The sequence below is a fragment of the Podarcis liolepis genome (genome assembly GCF_965112155.1).
Source record: "Podarcis liolepis genome assembly, chromosome: 1".
NCBI classification, from domain to species: Eukaryota; Metazoa; Chordata; class Lepidosauria; order Squamata; family Lacertidae; genus Podarcis; species Podarcis liolepis.
In genome coordinates, this window is record NC_139554.1 from 98,130,198 (window position 1) to 98,148,845 (window position 18,648).

General features: G+C 40.5%; 1 protein-coding gene across 1 annotated transcript in view; it reads right to left on the reverse strand.

Moving 5' to 3' along the window:
• The window catches only part of LOC310701736 (von Willebrand factor D and EGF domain-containing protein-like), a 202,255-nt gene that overhangs the window by 60,905 nt on the left and 122,702 nt on the right, over positions 1-18,648 (reverse strand). Inside the window, exons 19-21 of the mRNA XM_083493050.1 lie at positions 15,470-15,607; positions 11,940-12,089; positions 9,888-10,052 (exon numbers count right to left, since the gene is read on the reverse strand). Of these exons, the coding sequence (XP_083349176.1) occupies positions 9,888-10,052; positions 11,940-12,089; positions 15,470-15,607 (453 nt within the window). The remainder of the gene's footprint in view (positions 1-9,887; positions 10,053-11,939; positions 12,090-15,469; positions 15,608-18,648) is intronic.

Here is an 18,648-nt window from a genome sequence, read left to right on the forward strand (position 1 = left end):
GGGTGCCAACAAGCCATCTCCTTGCTGCAGTGTCCATCCTGTGTTTGCTGTAAGTTGACACTTTTCTTTAATAAAGCATTCAAATGGACCACTGTCATTTTTGACATCCTTGTTTGGTATCTCCGCACCCACCAGCCCTCCTTTGGGCCAGTGAATCAGGACAGAGAGCAGAAAGCCAATTTTTCAATTGGAGACTGAAAGTGCTACGAGAGGTTTGCTCTACATTCTTCCATATCTCTATACTGGAGGAGGAGGAGCCAGAAGTAGCTCTTGGTGTGTTTTGGGATGGGCAAGCATCAGGGAGAAGCAGGCAGGCAGGCAGGCAGGCAGGCAAGGAGAGGCATCTGCGCTGTTGGTACCGCTGTTGCAGCTCCAGCCACAGCTGCTGTGGGGAGGCAACAAAGAAAGGCATGAAGGAGCCAGCACAATCTGCGCTAGTGACTCTTTTGGGGACTGCACTCTCTCAGGAGCCCAAAGAGAACATCCTGGGATCTGAAGCTGGTATGGCTTCCATAATTCCGGAATGTCCCAATCAAATTGGGACTATTGATAAATATGCAAGTGGGGAGTGCACTGTGGCTCACTGCTCCTGCTAGGCGGCTTCCCATGGGTGTCTGGTTGACACAGCGTGAGAGCATTGATGCTGGACTAGCTGGGTCTTTGGTCTGATCCAGAAGAACTGTTCTTATTCATTAGTGACCTCACTCCCATGCTCCATGTGCTGTAGGATTGTTTGGAAATGAGAAGTCTGCTTGACGATGTATAGTAAACCATACAGGGTGGGGCAAGTGCTCACAATACAAGGGGGCGGGGCTTATGCATCACTGCTATCTCTCTAGATTTATTGTATGGATTTTTGGGACCTACCATACCGGCATATTTGCTTCTCAAGAAATAGGATCCTAATAGTGTGTTTTCTTAAAGTATTTCAGGCATGCTCCCCTTCCAATACTCCCACAAAGATAGAGAGAGAAAAAATGTTATTGTTATCTGATGACTCTAGGACTGTCACTGACTTCCTCATGGCTGAAACTGTTCAATATTGGTATAAGTGGATGAGCTACAACTAGCGAGGTCTGATCTAGTTCGCTGAACTACGTGAGAATATTAAGATGTATAAGAACAGATGGCGGAAGAAATTCATAATATTTTTTTCAAAAGAAAACCCATGCCATTTCTTCAAAGGAAAAATGGCTCAAATTTAAATATTTTGCAAATAATTCTGTCTTTCATTTAACTCTCAAGCAGTAAATGGCCTAAAATTGCAACCACATTATTTCCAGCGATAAATACATAAAAGTGACATTTACTTAACATGTGATGAAAATCAGGATTTCTTTTTCTAAATTGCAATTGCTTCAAAAGAAATAATAGATGCCTTTTAATATCACATAAGTATATGTAAATGCCCCCCAAGAACACTTTTCTTTAGGCAATTCTGCATGATTTCACAGTTATTTTCAAATGATTAGATCTGTGTGTGTGTGTGTTTGTGTGTGTGTGTGTGTGTGTGTGTGTGTGTGTTAGCAGCTTAGGAATATAGGAGGTTTCCTTATAACAGGACATACTTCCTTATGGCAGGCAGGACTATTTACCAATCTAGCCCAGTGTTATCTTACTTTGTTAGTACTTTTCCAGGATCTCTAGCAAATATCTTTTACATAACCCACTACCTGATTCTTCTAACAGGAGACACCAAGAACTGAACCTGGTATCTTCTGCATTCAAAACATGTCACTGAACTATAATTTTGTAATGTCCCCTAGGCATATTTATATTTGTTAAAGAGCTCACTAAATTTAGTACTGTACTGAATGTTGATGTTTTTTATAGACTGGTGACTTTTAGTGATTGTTTCTTGATCTTCTGTTCTAAACAACAAGCAGAAGACTTCTACGGTGTATTTTGGAACACAACCAAAATAATGTAAGAAACATTTTAGTCATTGTTAATACCTGACATTTGTACAGCACTACCAAGTGTTCAGAGCACTTCACACACATTGTTCCATGGTCAATAGCTACAGTGGAACTAGCACTGTGTGCAATGGATAGTATAGAGAATTAAAGTCTGAGGTAAAACATTGTTAACACGCTATGTAGATTTTTTTAAAAAAATGTATATTGTTGTGATTATGAACTGGTAAACAGTTAGAGGTTAAAAACTTGCATTTACAGAAAGCCCAACTGTTTACTTTGTATACTAAACTTATTGTGGGCTGTTGTAATTGTCATTTATGTTGCTAAACAAGTCATGAAAGATGCTGTCATAGGTCTTAGTGCTTCACAGTTAGGTCTGTCAGTTTATAAACGGGGCAGGAAAACATAAAAGCTTAGGTTTTGAGAGGCCAGTTAGCCACTGGTCAGAGGGGCCCTGACTGAGGTCGTATAAAAGGGCGGTCACCACATTGTCCAGAGTCAGTATGGTCAGTTGAAGCAATTTAGGCAGGGAAGAGCCTGAGGAGTTAAACAGCACAGCCTAAGTAGGAGACTGGATAAACTGTGAGGGCTAGTAAGGAATAGAAGGAGGTGGTTTTCTAGAATAACCTCTGGTCACAGTGACAGTGGAAGGCAGTTGGCCTCAAGTAGCAAGAGACTTCAAGATGTTCTTGGATGCATCCTGATTATCACATTCCTGACCAGAAGGCACTTTTCAGGAAGAACCTGGCAGTTTGTCTCAAGAAGTGGAGATTCCAGTGTGTGACAGCTGTGAGACTCTATATACTCCCAGTGAGTCTCTGACCAGAGAGAGAACCCTACATCTTGTTCTCTACCATATTATTGGAGAGCTAACTTGGACAGAGTTATGAAAAGGACCATTGGCATCTGGGTTTTACTCAGCGAAGTGAATATAACAGCTTCCTTTTAAGAAAAAGTGCAAATGAAGTAAACATTGAAGCATCTTAAGAACATCTAGTCATACATTATGAATATATATTACATGTAAAGAAATTTTTAATAAAGATTGATTTGTTTTCACCTTTGAATAATTATTGTGTCTCTTCATTCTATGCCTATAAATCTAATACTTGGCTATTATATTATTCATGATGTCCTAAGCAGATTGTTTTGTGAAAGATATTGTGGTGGCAATCATTTTTTTAGGGATATGTAACAAAAGTATATTTAGAACATATTTTGAGCAAATATTGATAAGTCAGAACTTCTACATTTGAGGTGGTTTGGCAGAATAGAAAGATAACCAAATATCCATAGCTGGCTGGAACTGTTGGGACAAAGCCCCATAAACGTCACAGATGGGCATAATCCAAAAGGTCATCCATGGGGGGTGGGGACTATTAACTTAAATTTCAGCAACAACCCCGGTACTCAGGGGCCTGAATAGTAGGCCAAACCAAGCATTTGGACAGAATGTCCAATGTGAATTAGTCTAATCCCATTTTAAAACCATCTAAGCTTGGCTGCCATCAGTACATCTTGTGGTGTTCAAGAAAAGCATTCAACAAAGCTGGAAAGAATATCTAAGCTTTGTCCTGTGGCTGCCACTAGCATTCATTGTCACTGTTGTGAAAAGGCTGGTCTCTTTATTTAGAATGCATAGTTACATAGAAATGTAATCACCCGAACACCTACATTTAAATCATTACAAAATCCTCTCACAATTACATACAAAGCCATTTTCCTCTGTTTAGATACTTAGTAGTTGGATTGTTAGTCTTTTCTATTAAAACTCAGGAAGGAAGTGCAATTGCTTAAGTGGAGTTGGGGGGAGGGGAAAATAGCAGGGCCTTGTTAGAAAAGGGATGTAATCTGCGGTAGATATTGTGATTGAATGCAAATATTATTCATGGCTTGTAACACGGGCCTCTCCCTAGTGGTTTTATAGCTTGGGATTCATGGGTCTTCTGTTGCTGAGCTACATTGCTTGCTAAATATATCATCTGGATTTGGAGTGCTTAACATATTCTAGATTGATGGAATGTATGGATCAGCAAGGCTGGAAATCATTTATCTTTTAAATTATCTAAAATATTCTTCCCATCGTGTCTACCTTTGGGTGTTATATCTAGGTCACTGAATACTCCGTAGAAAACTTCCCTGTAGTATTTTTTCCCCTTAAGTGTCTAGATTTTTAGTAGCTATTGCCTAGGCAAGATAAATTATTGTAGAAAACTCATTTTTCCCTGAGAGGTAGGATGACTCCTAGCAGCAGTTCTAGTAACATCTACTGGGTACTACTGGATTTATTTTGCATCCCAGAAGCAAAAAGCTATTACTTCCCTGGGTCCACAGTAATTTTCACAGCACATCTGAATAGTTTGCCGCCTACCACCACTGAATGTTTAACGCAACACTCTGACATGATGACATCCTTTTCCTCTTCTTTCGATATGCCCTTTATTTTTACAACACTACAAGACATTGTTTTGCTTAGATTTTTCCTAGCTATCCCTGAAAGAAATCTCAGCAGGTTTCAGATCAAATCCCATTTGCTTTAATTGCACAATCCCTCCTCTTTATTTGTAGTCTGCATTTATTCCTTGTGGATGGAGTGGAAAAGCTGAATTGTACATGCAAGCCAACTGCTACCCCCCCCCAAGTTTAATCTCTCCCTACACTCCCTGGGAAAGATGGAACTCCTGTGGAGGAATGCACATAGGAACCAGGCTGGATGAGGCTATAGACAGCATCACTAATACCCAGCACCTGATCCAGAGAAATTTGTGACTAACTGAACTCCATAGAATCTCTCTCTCTCTCTCTCTCTGTGTGTGTGTGTGTGTGTGTGTGTGCGTGTGTGTGTGCGCGTGCTTAAACAGCAACCCCTTCTCACAACATTGAAAAGGGCAGGACAAAAACACTCAATTATATTTATATTATTGTTACTGCTTATATGAAAGAAAATATATTAGGCCCTCAACTAGTTGATATCTTTTTTAGTGCATTTTGTTAAACAAAAAACAAAAACAAAATAAAACTTGCAAATATCAAGGTATAAGCCTCAAAATTATGTGCATGGGAATAACCAGGGCTAAACTTATATGGGCCCTCACTATCCGTTGCCCACTGCCAATCATCTTGGTGCTCACCACTTGGCAGCACTGCATATACTCCCACCCTAGATTGGCATATGCTGCAATAGGATGGTAGCCAATCAGCTCTGGTGAGCAACAGGAAGTAGCCTTGCTTTATCTCCCACAATGCAAGGCTTTGGCACCCAGCACTGAATGCTGGGCATTGCATCCCTTCCCAAACGACACTGCCCAAATCCAGGGTGCCATCTTCTGGGCTTGTACCCCTGCATGAGTTATGTGACCTGTACAAGTTTGTGGGGCCCCCGACAGAACTTTTTCTCAGGCACAGAACCCCAAAATGCATGTGTAGGCATGCCATGTCTAAAAAAAATGCTGCCTGAAATAACACAGCCATTTGGGCCACTGTCCTCTTGCAGGAAAAAAAAAAAAGGATATTCTGTTTTCCCCCGGTCAGTTGACGAGTATGACAATGTATTGTGGGAGATAAAACATTATGGCTACCCAACTGCTAGTCAGAGCCAAGCAGCTAATTTGCTCCCATCACATATTACAGTGCAGTCACTGGTTAAACCCATCCAGGCAGGGAGAGGCTGGTTGTCAACTAGCAGGTGCAGTGAGTGCTACCATGGCCAACAACCCTGCAGCTGGGTGATAAAATACAAGTAGCCACTAGCTGCAGTACCAGGGAAGGACAGCAGCAGAGGCCCCTTGGGCTGTTTTGACAGTGGAACACACAACCTCCATTTCATTAGAAATTGCAAAGCAAGTGGCCACCCAAGCTCTATTAAGCATGCTTTACTAGTGGGGTCCCTGCAAATTGTGTCCTGCTCCCAGAAAGCACGCTTTGCGGTGAGATCATCAAGACTAACTTCACTCCTGTTGTGGGTGGAAGTGATTGGTAGCCACAAGAACCCGATTGGTGGTCCCTCGGTGGCTGGGGTAAATCTGGCCAATGGAATTTTTTCATGCATTAACCGAGGGACCCATATATACCGCTGCACGTTGTGTTGAGCTTCCTCTTTTCGCCTTGTGCATCGGATCACTCTCCCACCCTCCCTATATTTAGGGTCTTGCTATGCCCTGCTTTGCCGTCGTGGGTCATCTGTTCTTGGGACAGGGGCCCGGTAGGAATTTTCCCATTTGGCTGATTGGCTGGTGCCACTTGGGTTTCACCTGCTGCGTAGCAAATTGTCACAACTTTGTAAGGTTTGGTGGTTAGGCATTGGTTCAAGGTGTGGTCGAAGGGAGGTTGTCATACCTGCCCCCCCCCCCCAATGTGCAAAAGGGTATTCTGTTAAAGGGATACAGGGGCTTGCCTTGCTTTTGTCTGATCCCCTTCTAGGGGTTGGGCCACGCCGGAGCCTCTGGGAGCATCTGGGGTGAGCTTGAGTCTGAACCTGGTCCAAAGCTCCCCCGGGATGTTTTCCCCTACTGATGTGTCCAGGCGTCAGTGCAGCCCTGCTGAGGTCAGGTGCAGCTAGTCGGGAACCAATGCCTAAGCAAACCACTCACAATTGGTAATCAATAAAGTTGTGGCCAAAATTATGCCAATAACCTTAAACTAAATTCTGTGTCAACTGTGTCTTTATTTATTGGGGGGTGGTCTTGGGATCGTAACACGCATCTATAGGGACTTGCACTAGACAGCCTTGAAAATCCCAGTTCCGACTGTAAGGCTTGAGTTGATTAGAAGCTGCTGCTCAGTAATGGCAGGTGCAAACCTGAGAGTAACTTCACCCAAAGTATTGCTTTGCAGCACTAACAAATAGTGTGCTAAGCTTCTCTCTCATAGCTCATAAGCCTTTATGCAATTTTCATTGTTGTCATATTTGAAAGAGAAAATACAGTTCAGCAATAAAATCTACAAGTGAAACAAGAGAAAAGCTCTACTTTTCTCTTTACCAGAGTAAGAAAATGCATCTCAGAAGCTGATGTATGGAATAGGGGCAATAATTGGAGCTCCCAAATAGCACTAGATTTCACTCCTATCCCTAAGCAGTAGTCAGTTACAATAAAGCACTTGGTGACAATAAATCAGAATGTTTTTTTCTTCCCAGGTGCTGTCTTGAAAAATAATTTCCTGTTTGCAAAAAGAAAAGAAAAAGCTTATTTTTCTTCCCCCATGAGTACAAAAACACTTTGGTAAAGATGGGCAATTTTGCAATTTTTGTATGAATAAATGCTTATCTCTTAATCCTTAAATCATGACTATTGAATCAAAACCATCTGATAAGACAGAAAAATGTGTGAGCCACCGAGAAGCTCCTTTCGTTTAAATATTTTAAATGTCACTTGGAATCTTACTAGTCAGAGGAGATCTTTGTTTAGGAACTGGAAGAGTGTTCTTTGGCAGATCGAAACTATTATTCAAATAATCACAATTCTTCATGCATGTAAATTTAATTTATCTACTCTTCCATTTCATCCACTTTAATCATCAGGTTATATAAAGTACTTGAGCCTATCCTGTACACATGGAGGTGCAGCCACACAACTGGAACCTTGAGCTTTTGCTCACACATGGACAAGCCTTTAAAAGGCTTAGTAAGAACATGTTAATAATAATCTATTTTGCTAAACAAAGAACAATGAAGCAATGACTAAAGACTGCACCTATACTTTCACACTTCATTTTTTTTACGTTAGCACAAATTTAGGAAATCCTCACTTGTACTACTTCAAAAGTTGGTTATCTGTATCTCTCAAGGATGAGAGATGCAAATCCAAATGACCATCTATAAGTTCTACTTGTGGTCTTTTTTCTCAATTAGGATTACACCTTTCTTCAACACAGAAAGAGGAATGGCATGACTGATGTTTCTTTCTGCTCAAATAAATAAGTCTGCTCCTAGAGTCTGCTCAATTTAGGAAACTGTCCATTCAGGAGGCCCCATTTAAAGAGAATTGCATGTATAACTAATGATTAACTGAAGTTTTGCACTCCATCATAATAACTGAAAAGTCTTATACTGAAAAACCATCAGACTATTGAATGGAAGCCCTTTCTCCCCAAAGCCCATAGACTTCAGTTCAGTCAAATTATTTTTTCCAGTTGTGCCACTCTAGGAATTTGGTATTAAATTAAAATTATATTAAAAATTGTGCAACAGATGAGTGCTACCTTTGCAGAAGGGTCATATCATAAGAAATATAAATAGGAACTCTCACTTAAATAATTAAATAAAACTCTCCTCAGAATTCTAAATGAACAGTTGACAAGCTTTTTGATGAAGTTTCAGGCACCATTTAGCAGACAAGGATAATTTATCCTGTTTGTCCTTCCAGAGGCTATGAAGAATTGGGAGAATTAAAAAAAAGAAGACAAGAAATCTGTTTGGTTGATAGCCAAAATCTTGAATTCTTTTTTGTGGCCATGTGCCTTGTTTCTGCCATGTCCCTAAGACCTGGGGGTCACCTCTTTCTCTATCATCACAGCACTCTTCATAACCCAAATACAGAAATGAATAAAATAATCAGTGTTTGAAAACTAGAGCTAGACCATGTGCAACACACTACCGAGAGATAGTCTGAACACTTTTATTATCAAATACCCCCTGTCATTGATGCAAGGATCTGTTTCTAAATGGGTAATGTTGATATAGGTAAAGGTAAAGGGACCCCTGACCATTAGGTCCAGTCGTGGCCGACTCTGGGGTTGCGGTGCTCATCTCGCTTTATTTGCCGAGGGAGCTGGCGTACAGCTTCCGAGTCATGTGGCCAGCATGACTAAGCCACTTCTGGCAAACCAGAGCAGTGCACGGAAATGCCAGTTACCTTCCCGCAGGAAGGTACTACTTGCACTTTGACATGCTTTTGAACTGCTAAGTTAGCAGGAGCAGGGACCGAACTGTTAGGATATTTCCGTTCCACCTTAAAAGGGAGCAGGCTTTGTGAGTCACAGAGACTGCGTATTTCCTGTTCACAGGAAGTTTCTCTTTTGTTTATTGCTTTTGTTCTCTCTCTGTGCCTGAGACATCGAAGCAGGCAGTCATGTTTTTTCTTTGTTCTGATCAACGCTGAATAAAGTTGTAATGCTCTCCGGAGTGCACCTTTCGTTGTGCGAACTCTGCTGATAGAGCATGCACGAGCTCTGGAATGTGGCAAGCTATTTCTGAGGCTTCGTGTCGCTAATTGACTGATACTGTATCTACGGGAGATCGATGGATCGTCCGGAGGCGACGTGGAACCATGATGGCCTTTGTCTCCCTGGCAGTATCCCAACACGACGGAACTCACCCCGTCGCAGGGATTCAAACCGCCGACCTTCTGATCACCGTCAACAAGTAAAGTGGGTACAGTTAACCAATGACATCATAGTGTTAAACTGTTGACTAGCTTGTGGATGCTATAAACTGGGAGTTGCTTTCAGCTCCCATTTCAAAAAGATGGTTTGATTTAGAGCACAACTGCTGCGATGAAGTCTCAGTAGCTTGGTGGTAGAGCACATGAACTGCATGTATAAGGTTCCAGGTTCAATCCCCAGCAGCTTCAGTTCAAAGGATCAAGTTCCCAAGAGCCTCTTTTTGTTGGAGTAGAAAATCCTGGGCTGGTTGGACAAATAGTATGACCTGGCATTCTGATGCTCCTTTTCTTTTACTGATTGAGTAAAATGCTAACATTGAAATATAATGCTACAATGTATATAAAAAGTCTACCACCCAATGTCCAACTTATTTAGACTAATGCTAGACTAATGGTTGCCATTAATCTGATTCTGAATTAATTTTAGAATGAATTGATTTTAGAATGCTGTGTTTACTTTTACTGTTGTTAGCCACTCTGAGCCCGGCTTTGGCTGGGGAGGGCGGGATATAAATAAAATTATTATTATTTATCATCATCATCATCAACATCATCATCATATTTAACTTCCCAAATGAAAGGCAGGTACCTGGTCTTGATGCTCTTGTACAGATTCGTCCATTTCCAGATAAACCTGTTGGACATCGGCCACAGAGATATCCAATATCAGGAGGTTTACGGTCAATGCAGACAACTCCAGGAAAGCAAGGTCTGTTGGCACAGTTAGTAATGGGTGGCAGAACTGCTCCATGACCTAAAACAGTATCCAAGAGCCATTTCTCAATATTAAACTATTAACGGGAAAGTTAATTAAAAAGTTAAGCAGGGAGCTAATATGAGCTTTGGCCAAGGCTTTCCATTATTTTTACTCTTTTAAAATATAATTAATGTTGAATGTCCCAAAATTGTGTGCCAAGCATAAGAAAACCCTGAAGGCGCAACATATCAAGCCAGCTGTTTCTCATTAAGGCAAGATTTATTAGCCTTCTAATTACATGTTTTAAAGTTTACTATTCAAAGGTGCTTGGCATTTATCAGGAGTGAAATAGAAATGGTAATTTTTCAGTGCTGGGGAACAATTACGTAAGCGAAGAAGCTGCATTAGTAGGACGCAAACAACGTATATTTCACCACAAGCAAATCTATGGAAGCCCTAGAGGCCCTCTTTCCTTTGCAGAGCATCTGTTGGAGAGGGTGCTTTGAAATGGAAAGGACCAATGGAGAAGGGAGTGCTCCACCCTCCTGCTTAAAGCCTATTTCCCCTTGAAACATCCCCCAAATCTCATTTTAGTTTGCAAACATGGGTTTGGAACCTTAACGTCACCACCTATTTCCTCTAGGGCTGGGTGCAACATTGCCTCCCCTCACACTTGCTTGTATGGAAAAAGTGGTATTTCACATTACTTAGGGAAATAAAAAAAAAACCACCACATTGACCCTGCTCCTGTGTCTTTAACAGTAGCTTGGCATGGCAATTTAGCCGATGTAGTTTTCCTGTCATTTATTAACTCTGCTGTTGCCTGATCTGCACCTTTCAGAATAATGTGCAGAACAGAATTGAACAATCTACTGGATTTTCATGGCAGTTGGAAGCAGTTTAAAGTCATCAAAATGCACATTTAGGTATTTTGGGGGGAAACTGCATGTTTAAATTCCACCATCATCATTCTATTCTGTTTCTGCAATGAACAGTGAATGGGTTGTGGTGGCAGTGGTTGCATTTGGAAGAGAGTAACAAAAACAACAACAACCCAATTCTTGGTTCAATGCAGAAATGGAATAACATGAATATAAAAAAAAATGCCAAAGAACACAAACTAGGAACAGAAACATCAATCAGCCCCTACTTTATAGAGGATTTTGAAGGACAGGGTCCTTCAATGGCTGTCAGTTACAATGGTTAAATGGAACCTCCATGTTCAGAAACAGTGCCCCATTGAATTCCAGTTGCTGGGGAGGAGCAGGAGGATAATAAGGGCTTTGTAGACTTCCCAGAGACACCCTGTTGTCTACAATGGGGAGAATGATGCTGGGCTAGATACAATTCTTCTTATGTACTTTTGAAACCACAATCCCATGTGCATTGGGCAGAATTAACTTTTCTATGCATGCTTTATATTATTTATCTTTTATTTCCTTAGTAGATAGGGTAAACCCCCCAGTCTTGGCTAGACAGGAATCTGCTGTTCTAAAACAGGAAGGTGGGAACTTCCTTCTCTCATAGCAGCAACATTGTGTCCCTAAAACAGAAATAAGGAACCTTTCAACCTCCAGATGTTGTTAGACTCCAGCTCTCATCATCCATTCCTATTGGCCATATTGGTTGATGCTGATAGGTCTTTATTGGAAGGTCACACCAGGAAGGTTGCCCATCCATGCTTTATTGGGCCCGATCCCATAATTTTAGAAGCACAGGCAGTCACCCAGTCTTCTTATCAATCATAATTAATATCCCTGCCAACACACTGAAGAGCTAATGTTATTTAAAAGTGATTTGTATGCTTTTTCAATCCATATGTTTAAGCTTTTATGCAAAGACTGTTTAGGAGACTAGTTTTGTGCAACCAGTGACAGCTATGTACATACACAACAAAGTCTGAAAAGAAACCTTTTGACACTCATCTAATCACACTTCACTTACCATGATCAGTAATATTAGCATACTTAATTGCAGGCAACGTCTTCGCTTCTAGAGGTATGACTGGCTGTTTACTTTCACTCTTTTCCCATTCACCTTTAGGATTATGATTATCATTAATGAAAGCTTCTGTCATGTCAGCACTGTCCTCAACTGTAATAAAAAAGAGCAGAGGTGAAAGAAGCACTGTGTTAGTTTTTGCTGTGATTAATGATGGAAATGAAGACTTAACATCAAATCAGATAACCCTCCAGGATGTTATCCCAGAAGCCAACTGGGGAACAAAGGTGGTCAAATGAGTCAGCATCTGGAGTCTCATCAAAACAAGATATAATTTAGCATCCACATCTAATGGAGGGCGTGCAAAGAGAAGTTTGCTACCCAAACGACCTTTGATAAGGTAACAGACTTTGCTGGAGGGACTAAAATGACACATTACCTTGGCCAATTAAAAACAAAATCATGCTGGCCTTACTCCAGCTCTAGCCTGCATTTATACCAAATGGATCGTTGCCAAACTACACTGTGACGTCTCCAAGCAGCAGCTGGCTCAAGAGCTGTACTTTGGACACTCTTGCTTAAAGTGCTCAAGGAAGTAAATCAAGTAAATTGTCCATCGGAGACTATTTAAAATATTAATTTCCTCCAATAAGTTAGAGACTGAATATTCCACTTGGAGCCATGTTTCAAAGCAATTAGCTACTGGCTAGCTTCACTGAGAAGGCAAGTGTGAATATTTTCCATCAAATGTTGGGGAGCCATTACTCACGGTGGCGCTTTAGGCACAGGTTAGCATAGCCCACCTACTGCGCACAACATATAGCTGAAACTTTTCCAAGGCATGAGGATTTGTGGGACTTTGCGTGGTGCCAGGATGAGCATAGGCGTTAGCGTTGGAGACCCAGCTGAGGATAAGGCATTGATTACAAAAGAGGAGCCGCTATGAGACGTGCTAATGAAGGAATGCTGTTGCGATGAATAAAGCAAAATATAACAAAAAAGCCCTCAAGGCTGACTTAATGGCCCATATCTTGGTAATAAGCCATGGATGTGCCTCAGATGCAACGTATGGGAGGCTTTTAAAGTATGGGCTTTAGGAGACAGCTAGCAGGTTCTTGCATCATATTCTTGCATCCGCCAGAGTGGGCTATGTCTCTCCATTAACTAGTGTCACCAACAGAGATAAAACAATACTTTCATTATTGTCATGCAGCAATGGTGGTGTAACATCCAACTTGTCTGACCTTGGCTAGCATTGGGGCTGTGGAACTCTTTCCACCCTCATTCCATTCACACATGTCTTCAGATATTCTGCTGCATAAGGCGAGGAGGATTAAAACACTGTCCCTCAGCACGGCTGCTCTAATCAAATTTGGAGGTCTCAGCAGCTGCTTTTACATGCCAATGGGTTTTTGTTTTTTGTTTTTTGGAAAGCCAGGCAATCCAGTTATTGAATCAGATTTGTTTCAGCTCTCAGAACAGTAACTCTTCTTATATCTTGGAATGTCATTCCAAGCCAAGTTGGCAAGGCAGTAGAAAATCTTCCATGAAAAAGGAATTTGCAAGCAATAACTGTTTTCATTACTTCAGTGAAGTTGCTTATTTAGGCTTGGTACAACTGTTATGTCAAAGAAAGCTTTTAAAAAGCTTGGCTGTGTGCAAATAAGCAACTACATTTTGGCTAAGGGCAGGATTTTGCTTAGACTTTAATTGAATCTTCCTTTCTCCAGTCACATTTAATCGAATTAACCCACACAAAACACAGATGCACTTCAAGGCAGCCACAAAATGCCCTGAACTCAAGCAAAGGACTAGAAAGCTGTTTATATCAGGCTAAATTGTAAATTTAAGCAAGGAAAGATTTAATCAACTTTACAATAGATGGTACATTGATTCTAGGATTCCTCAGTTGTAAGCTATTGTTATCCTCACACGCTCTCCCCCCCCCCCACCCCACAGTGCTGTTTTCTTTTATAATCAACAAAAGAGTGAAGCTCTTGGCCATTCCCTCTTTAGTTCATTTAATTTGTTTCTTCTCCACACTGAAGGTTAATAGACAAGTATACACAAACAGAAAAATCAAGAAGGCAGGTGGCTAGATCCTCAGGAGTGTTCATAAATTATTTTATGCATAATGAAGTGAATGATTCATTAAACACCCTCTCTAATACCAGCTCAGGGAATTCTGAGCATCACATGCTTTTCTTGAAGTCAGGGTTAAAACACACACGCACAGCGCTCACCCACTGACATATTTTTGTAACTAGATTTTTATTGATTTTTAAGTAAATAAAATGTATCTCTTGTGTGAGAAGGCTACAACAAAAAGAAATAAAGGTTTGGGTGAGCATAACCTCTAAACCAATCAAGTTTATAAAGTCTGAAGAGTGAGGGCACTAAAAGAAAATCAAAATTTTGAGGTCGGCCAAATTGTCAGAGATATGTTATGGTTTAACAAACAAAAATACAGAGCTGCAATATCAAAAAGTCATCATAAATCAGTCGACCTGAGTTGAAAAATAAGCTGCTAAATGATGAAAACTAAAACAGAATTGGTCTAGTATATAAGCGACATTTCACATTGAGGAGGCCTATTATTATGAACTGGAATCCTGTTAGGTAACAGGATTTCAAAGATGGACTTTTCCATTTGTCAGAGTTTGAGGTCAATAAGTAAGTTCCTCCATCCCAGATCTTTGAATGCAGCTGGGCAAGAAATGGAGAATTTGGCTCATTCTGTTGTGTTTAAACAGTCATCCTAGCAGCTACCAAGAAATATAGAATATGTGGATGGGAATAATCCTCCTTCTTTATTAACCAATTTAAAATATGGTTTCAATTAGTTAAAAAAACTTACTATTTTTGTGATTGTACTTTTTATATTTAAGTTTTTAATAAAACTCCCCCTGCACTTCCAGACCTAACACAACACTTGCAGCATCTCTGGTTACCTGTGTTCATTCTCAGATATTCTGAACTAAGCATGCATGAGCTGCTTGACTAAAAAAAACGGAATCTGGTCCCTTCAAACATTATGCCTCAAATGACAAAACCCTTGAGGAGGGATTGATGCTTGATCCACCACTTGAAGGGGCTGGTTCTATGTATAGTGGTGAGTCAGGAAGGCTCTCAGAAGCCATGTGAAGATCTTCTAGTGGCCAGGAAACCAAGCATCTGGGCTCAGTCTTAATCCTGTTTACTTCCTAACCAAAGCTGATTATACTGTGCAAAAAAGAAGACGGCATGTTCCAGATGTTGCATGGGTTACTAAGCTTGAAGCATCCAGCCTATTCTAATGCAGAATTTGGGGTTGTTGTTGTTGTTTTTGTGTGTGTGTGTGTAGTATTTTTTATTTCTACACCTTTTCACATGCAACAGTTTTTGTAGACAAGCACCAGAATGTGTGCAGGATGGGATACCTATATATATATTGCTTAATCATATACATACACACACATAGACATACACACAGACACATGAAATGATATAAAAATAAATACAAACAAACAAACAAACAAACAAAGAATACTCACATTTGCAGCTTCTACCATCACCCTGCATCCCATTGGGGCAGTTGCCACATTTGTATGATCCAACTGTGTTTGTGCAAGAGACACCAGAAAAACAAAGTTCCTCTTCACATTCATTTGTATCCTCCTGACAAGTAAGCCCTGTGCCAGGAAAAACACAGTGGAGGTTAATAAACAGAAAAGCCTCTGATTAATCCTAAGCTTAAACTTTCATGCATACTAGGCAGGTGTCTCAGCTGTAAACTCATTGAAGAATATGTCATTCATTTGCCACCCAAACTCCCCACTGGTTCATTTCATCCTGCTGCTGCTTCACTGTTCATTACTGTCAGCTTATTGCTATCAAAAATGTGGAACCTTGAGAGTTATGGTGAAAAGCATTAGCTACCCAAAGGAAATAAATAACCCCCTTTCCTCAAATTGCGGCTCATGCTTTTCTTGTTTTCCTTTTATCCCGGCAATGTTATCATATAATTTGAAATCTAGGGTCACTATTTGGGCCTTTGGGTTTGCTAACCAAAGCTGATTATACTGTGCAAAAAAGTTTTTTTGCTGACCATCTGGAAGAAAAAACAATCTGAGCTGTCTCCATGATTTAGATAGAAATTTGATACAAAGAAGTGTGTGTGTGTGTGTGTGTGTGTGTGTGTGTGTGTGTGTGTGTGTGATAGAGAGATGGACCTAAATAGAATAATCAGTGAATTGCTGCAGTTCAATCTGCTATTAAGAAATGGGTTGCAGAGAGTGGTTGGAAATCTGATCATGTGTTTTGGAAGGTCAGCACAGATTGTTAACCAGGTGCTTTTCTTTAATCAACATGGGGTTCATTAAGTGACAATGATAATCTTAGCTACACAAAATATTTGAAGCTTTGTTTAGCTCTTCTGCTATAGTAGATAAAGTAAACTTCACCAGTTGGTTTAGGGCAGGTTGTTTGTTCCCATATACGTAAATTACATGATGCTTTAAATTACTAATTACCCCCTCTCCTACAGATAGTCTTTAGAACCCATTTTTTTCAGATATCTTTGGTTTTGGGGATCTGCTGCTTGTAAGTTTCTGTAATAGTTTTATTTATTAATGGCTTTCGCCATATCTTTGTTATCAAATTAATCATTCTGATTGCATAATTAATCTATTGGTTCAGGAACCCAAAAACCATTTAAAAATTAGGAAATAAACATTATGGTTTCTGCTGATATGGGTTTTCCAGAGGGAGAAAAAGCAATGGCGATGTTAGGATCACTTTCTTGAAAATGGGAAGAAGATGATGGACAGGTCATGTGGTGCTAGGAAAACCATAAAAGAGCAGAGGCCTTGTGGTACTGATAATGAATGAGTGGATGACTGATTACATTGCGACACATGCAGGGAGGTTTGGCATTTGCATGTATCAGAATTCTTCAGCCCATGACACTTAGGGGTTAGGACGCACTGTTTTCATTTTGATAGATGGTAGGGGTTAGCCTGGTCAATCCAACACCCTTGTTTCTGGTTGATAGCCCTTGCCATCTTAGCAATCCAAGGTAGACAACATGGTAGGTGAGAGGCAAAATGTAAATGTGGAAACAAAATGGAGGCAATCTGAGCGGGAAAATATTTGTGTGTGCCAGTGTAGTGCAGTCACAATGGAAAGACAATTTGATGCATAGCATCCACAGTCCTGATGGAAGCACTCCTTGTTTCTCTGTATGTTGGTTTCATTGGAGAGCAATGTGACAAGCCTGGGACTGAATCCGCATCCAAATGCAGGTGTTGTCTATCCAGGTCCACATCTCTCCAAAGGTCCATTCTAATGTGCACCCTCAACAGCCTTTTGGAGCATCTAATCACACATGACTAGAGCTCTCCCAACTTGGCAAAAGGGGCATTTCTCTCCCCAGCTGTGAAAATCTTCACACTCTTTTACACAAGAACACTGCAAAGGGAAGGCAGGAAAGGGTGTGCTTTCCCTTGTGAATTATGCCCCCCACCTTATTTTTTAACTTGTTGATATCTGTGCTCCTCACTGTGCTCTTTCTGTACAGAAAATGGTGGCAATGAGCATCAGCACCAAACCCTTTAAATATCTGTCAATGCGTTTCGATGTCCCAGTGGGAAGGTATCGAATGAAAGTTTAAAATTACTGTGAATGAACTCTGGGCCCACAGTCTACACAGGCATTCCCATGGCTCTTGCTCATTTTTAAAAATCTTTAGCCCTCTACCTGTTCCCCTGGCATGCATCCAAAATTAATGTTGCCTTATCAATGACAGCAGAGAGGAATTAAGATTGCCCTTGTATTTCTGTATGCATAGCAATGCTTCCTGCACTCTCCACGAGTTGCTTCTCCAGAGATGATACTTAAGGTGCTCTCTAAAGAGTTCGTGTCTTTGTTCCTACTATCTGTTTGCTATCATTTGTAAAGAACTGACACTGAAACAGTCTTGTCACTTGAGCAGTACAGCATTGCCTTCTCATTAGATTATTGATGGCTTTCTAGGGAATTGAGACATAAACACAACATCAAGGATAAGCTTTTATTGCTGTAATGGAACCTGCCCTGAAGTGAAATCATCTACCTTCCCAGCTGGCTTCCTGCTGCACTTGCATATAATTTTTCACCTGCCATTAAAACAAGTGAAAGATATTCCTATTTCACTCAATCATTTGATTATTTGGTTTCCCCTCCCCAAGTCTACTTGCTACAGGAAAATAATGGCAAAAACAGTGAATATTTTTATTTACATGAACCTGAAGGAAAAGGGGGGAATTGAAGCAGATCACTTTTCCTAGGATTATTAATAAATGGAAAGAAGGGGCCCCATTGTTCACAGTGTATTTGCTACTGTCAGGACTAACTTAAAAGATTACTATATTCCCCTGTTATCTTACAATCTAAAGAACTGAGGTTCCCCCCTTTTGCTTGGTGGTTAGCATCATCTGTTGCACACCTTCTTTTTTATTAAATCATTGTACATATTGGCCTTAAACCCTTTTGCAGAGAAATTCATTCTCTCCAGAAATTAACATGGGATCATATTCTTAGAAAGCCTTGATTACTTAAATCACGGCTTCACTGGAAATGTGACTATTTTGCTTGCTGGAGATGTCCGCTTGGAAATGGAGATCTGTTTAAGCTCCAAGATAAGGGATTGAATTTAATATATGAGTGGTAATGAATAGCTCCTGACTTATAGACT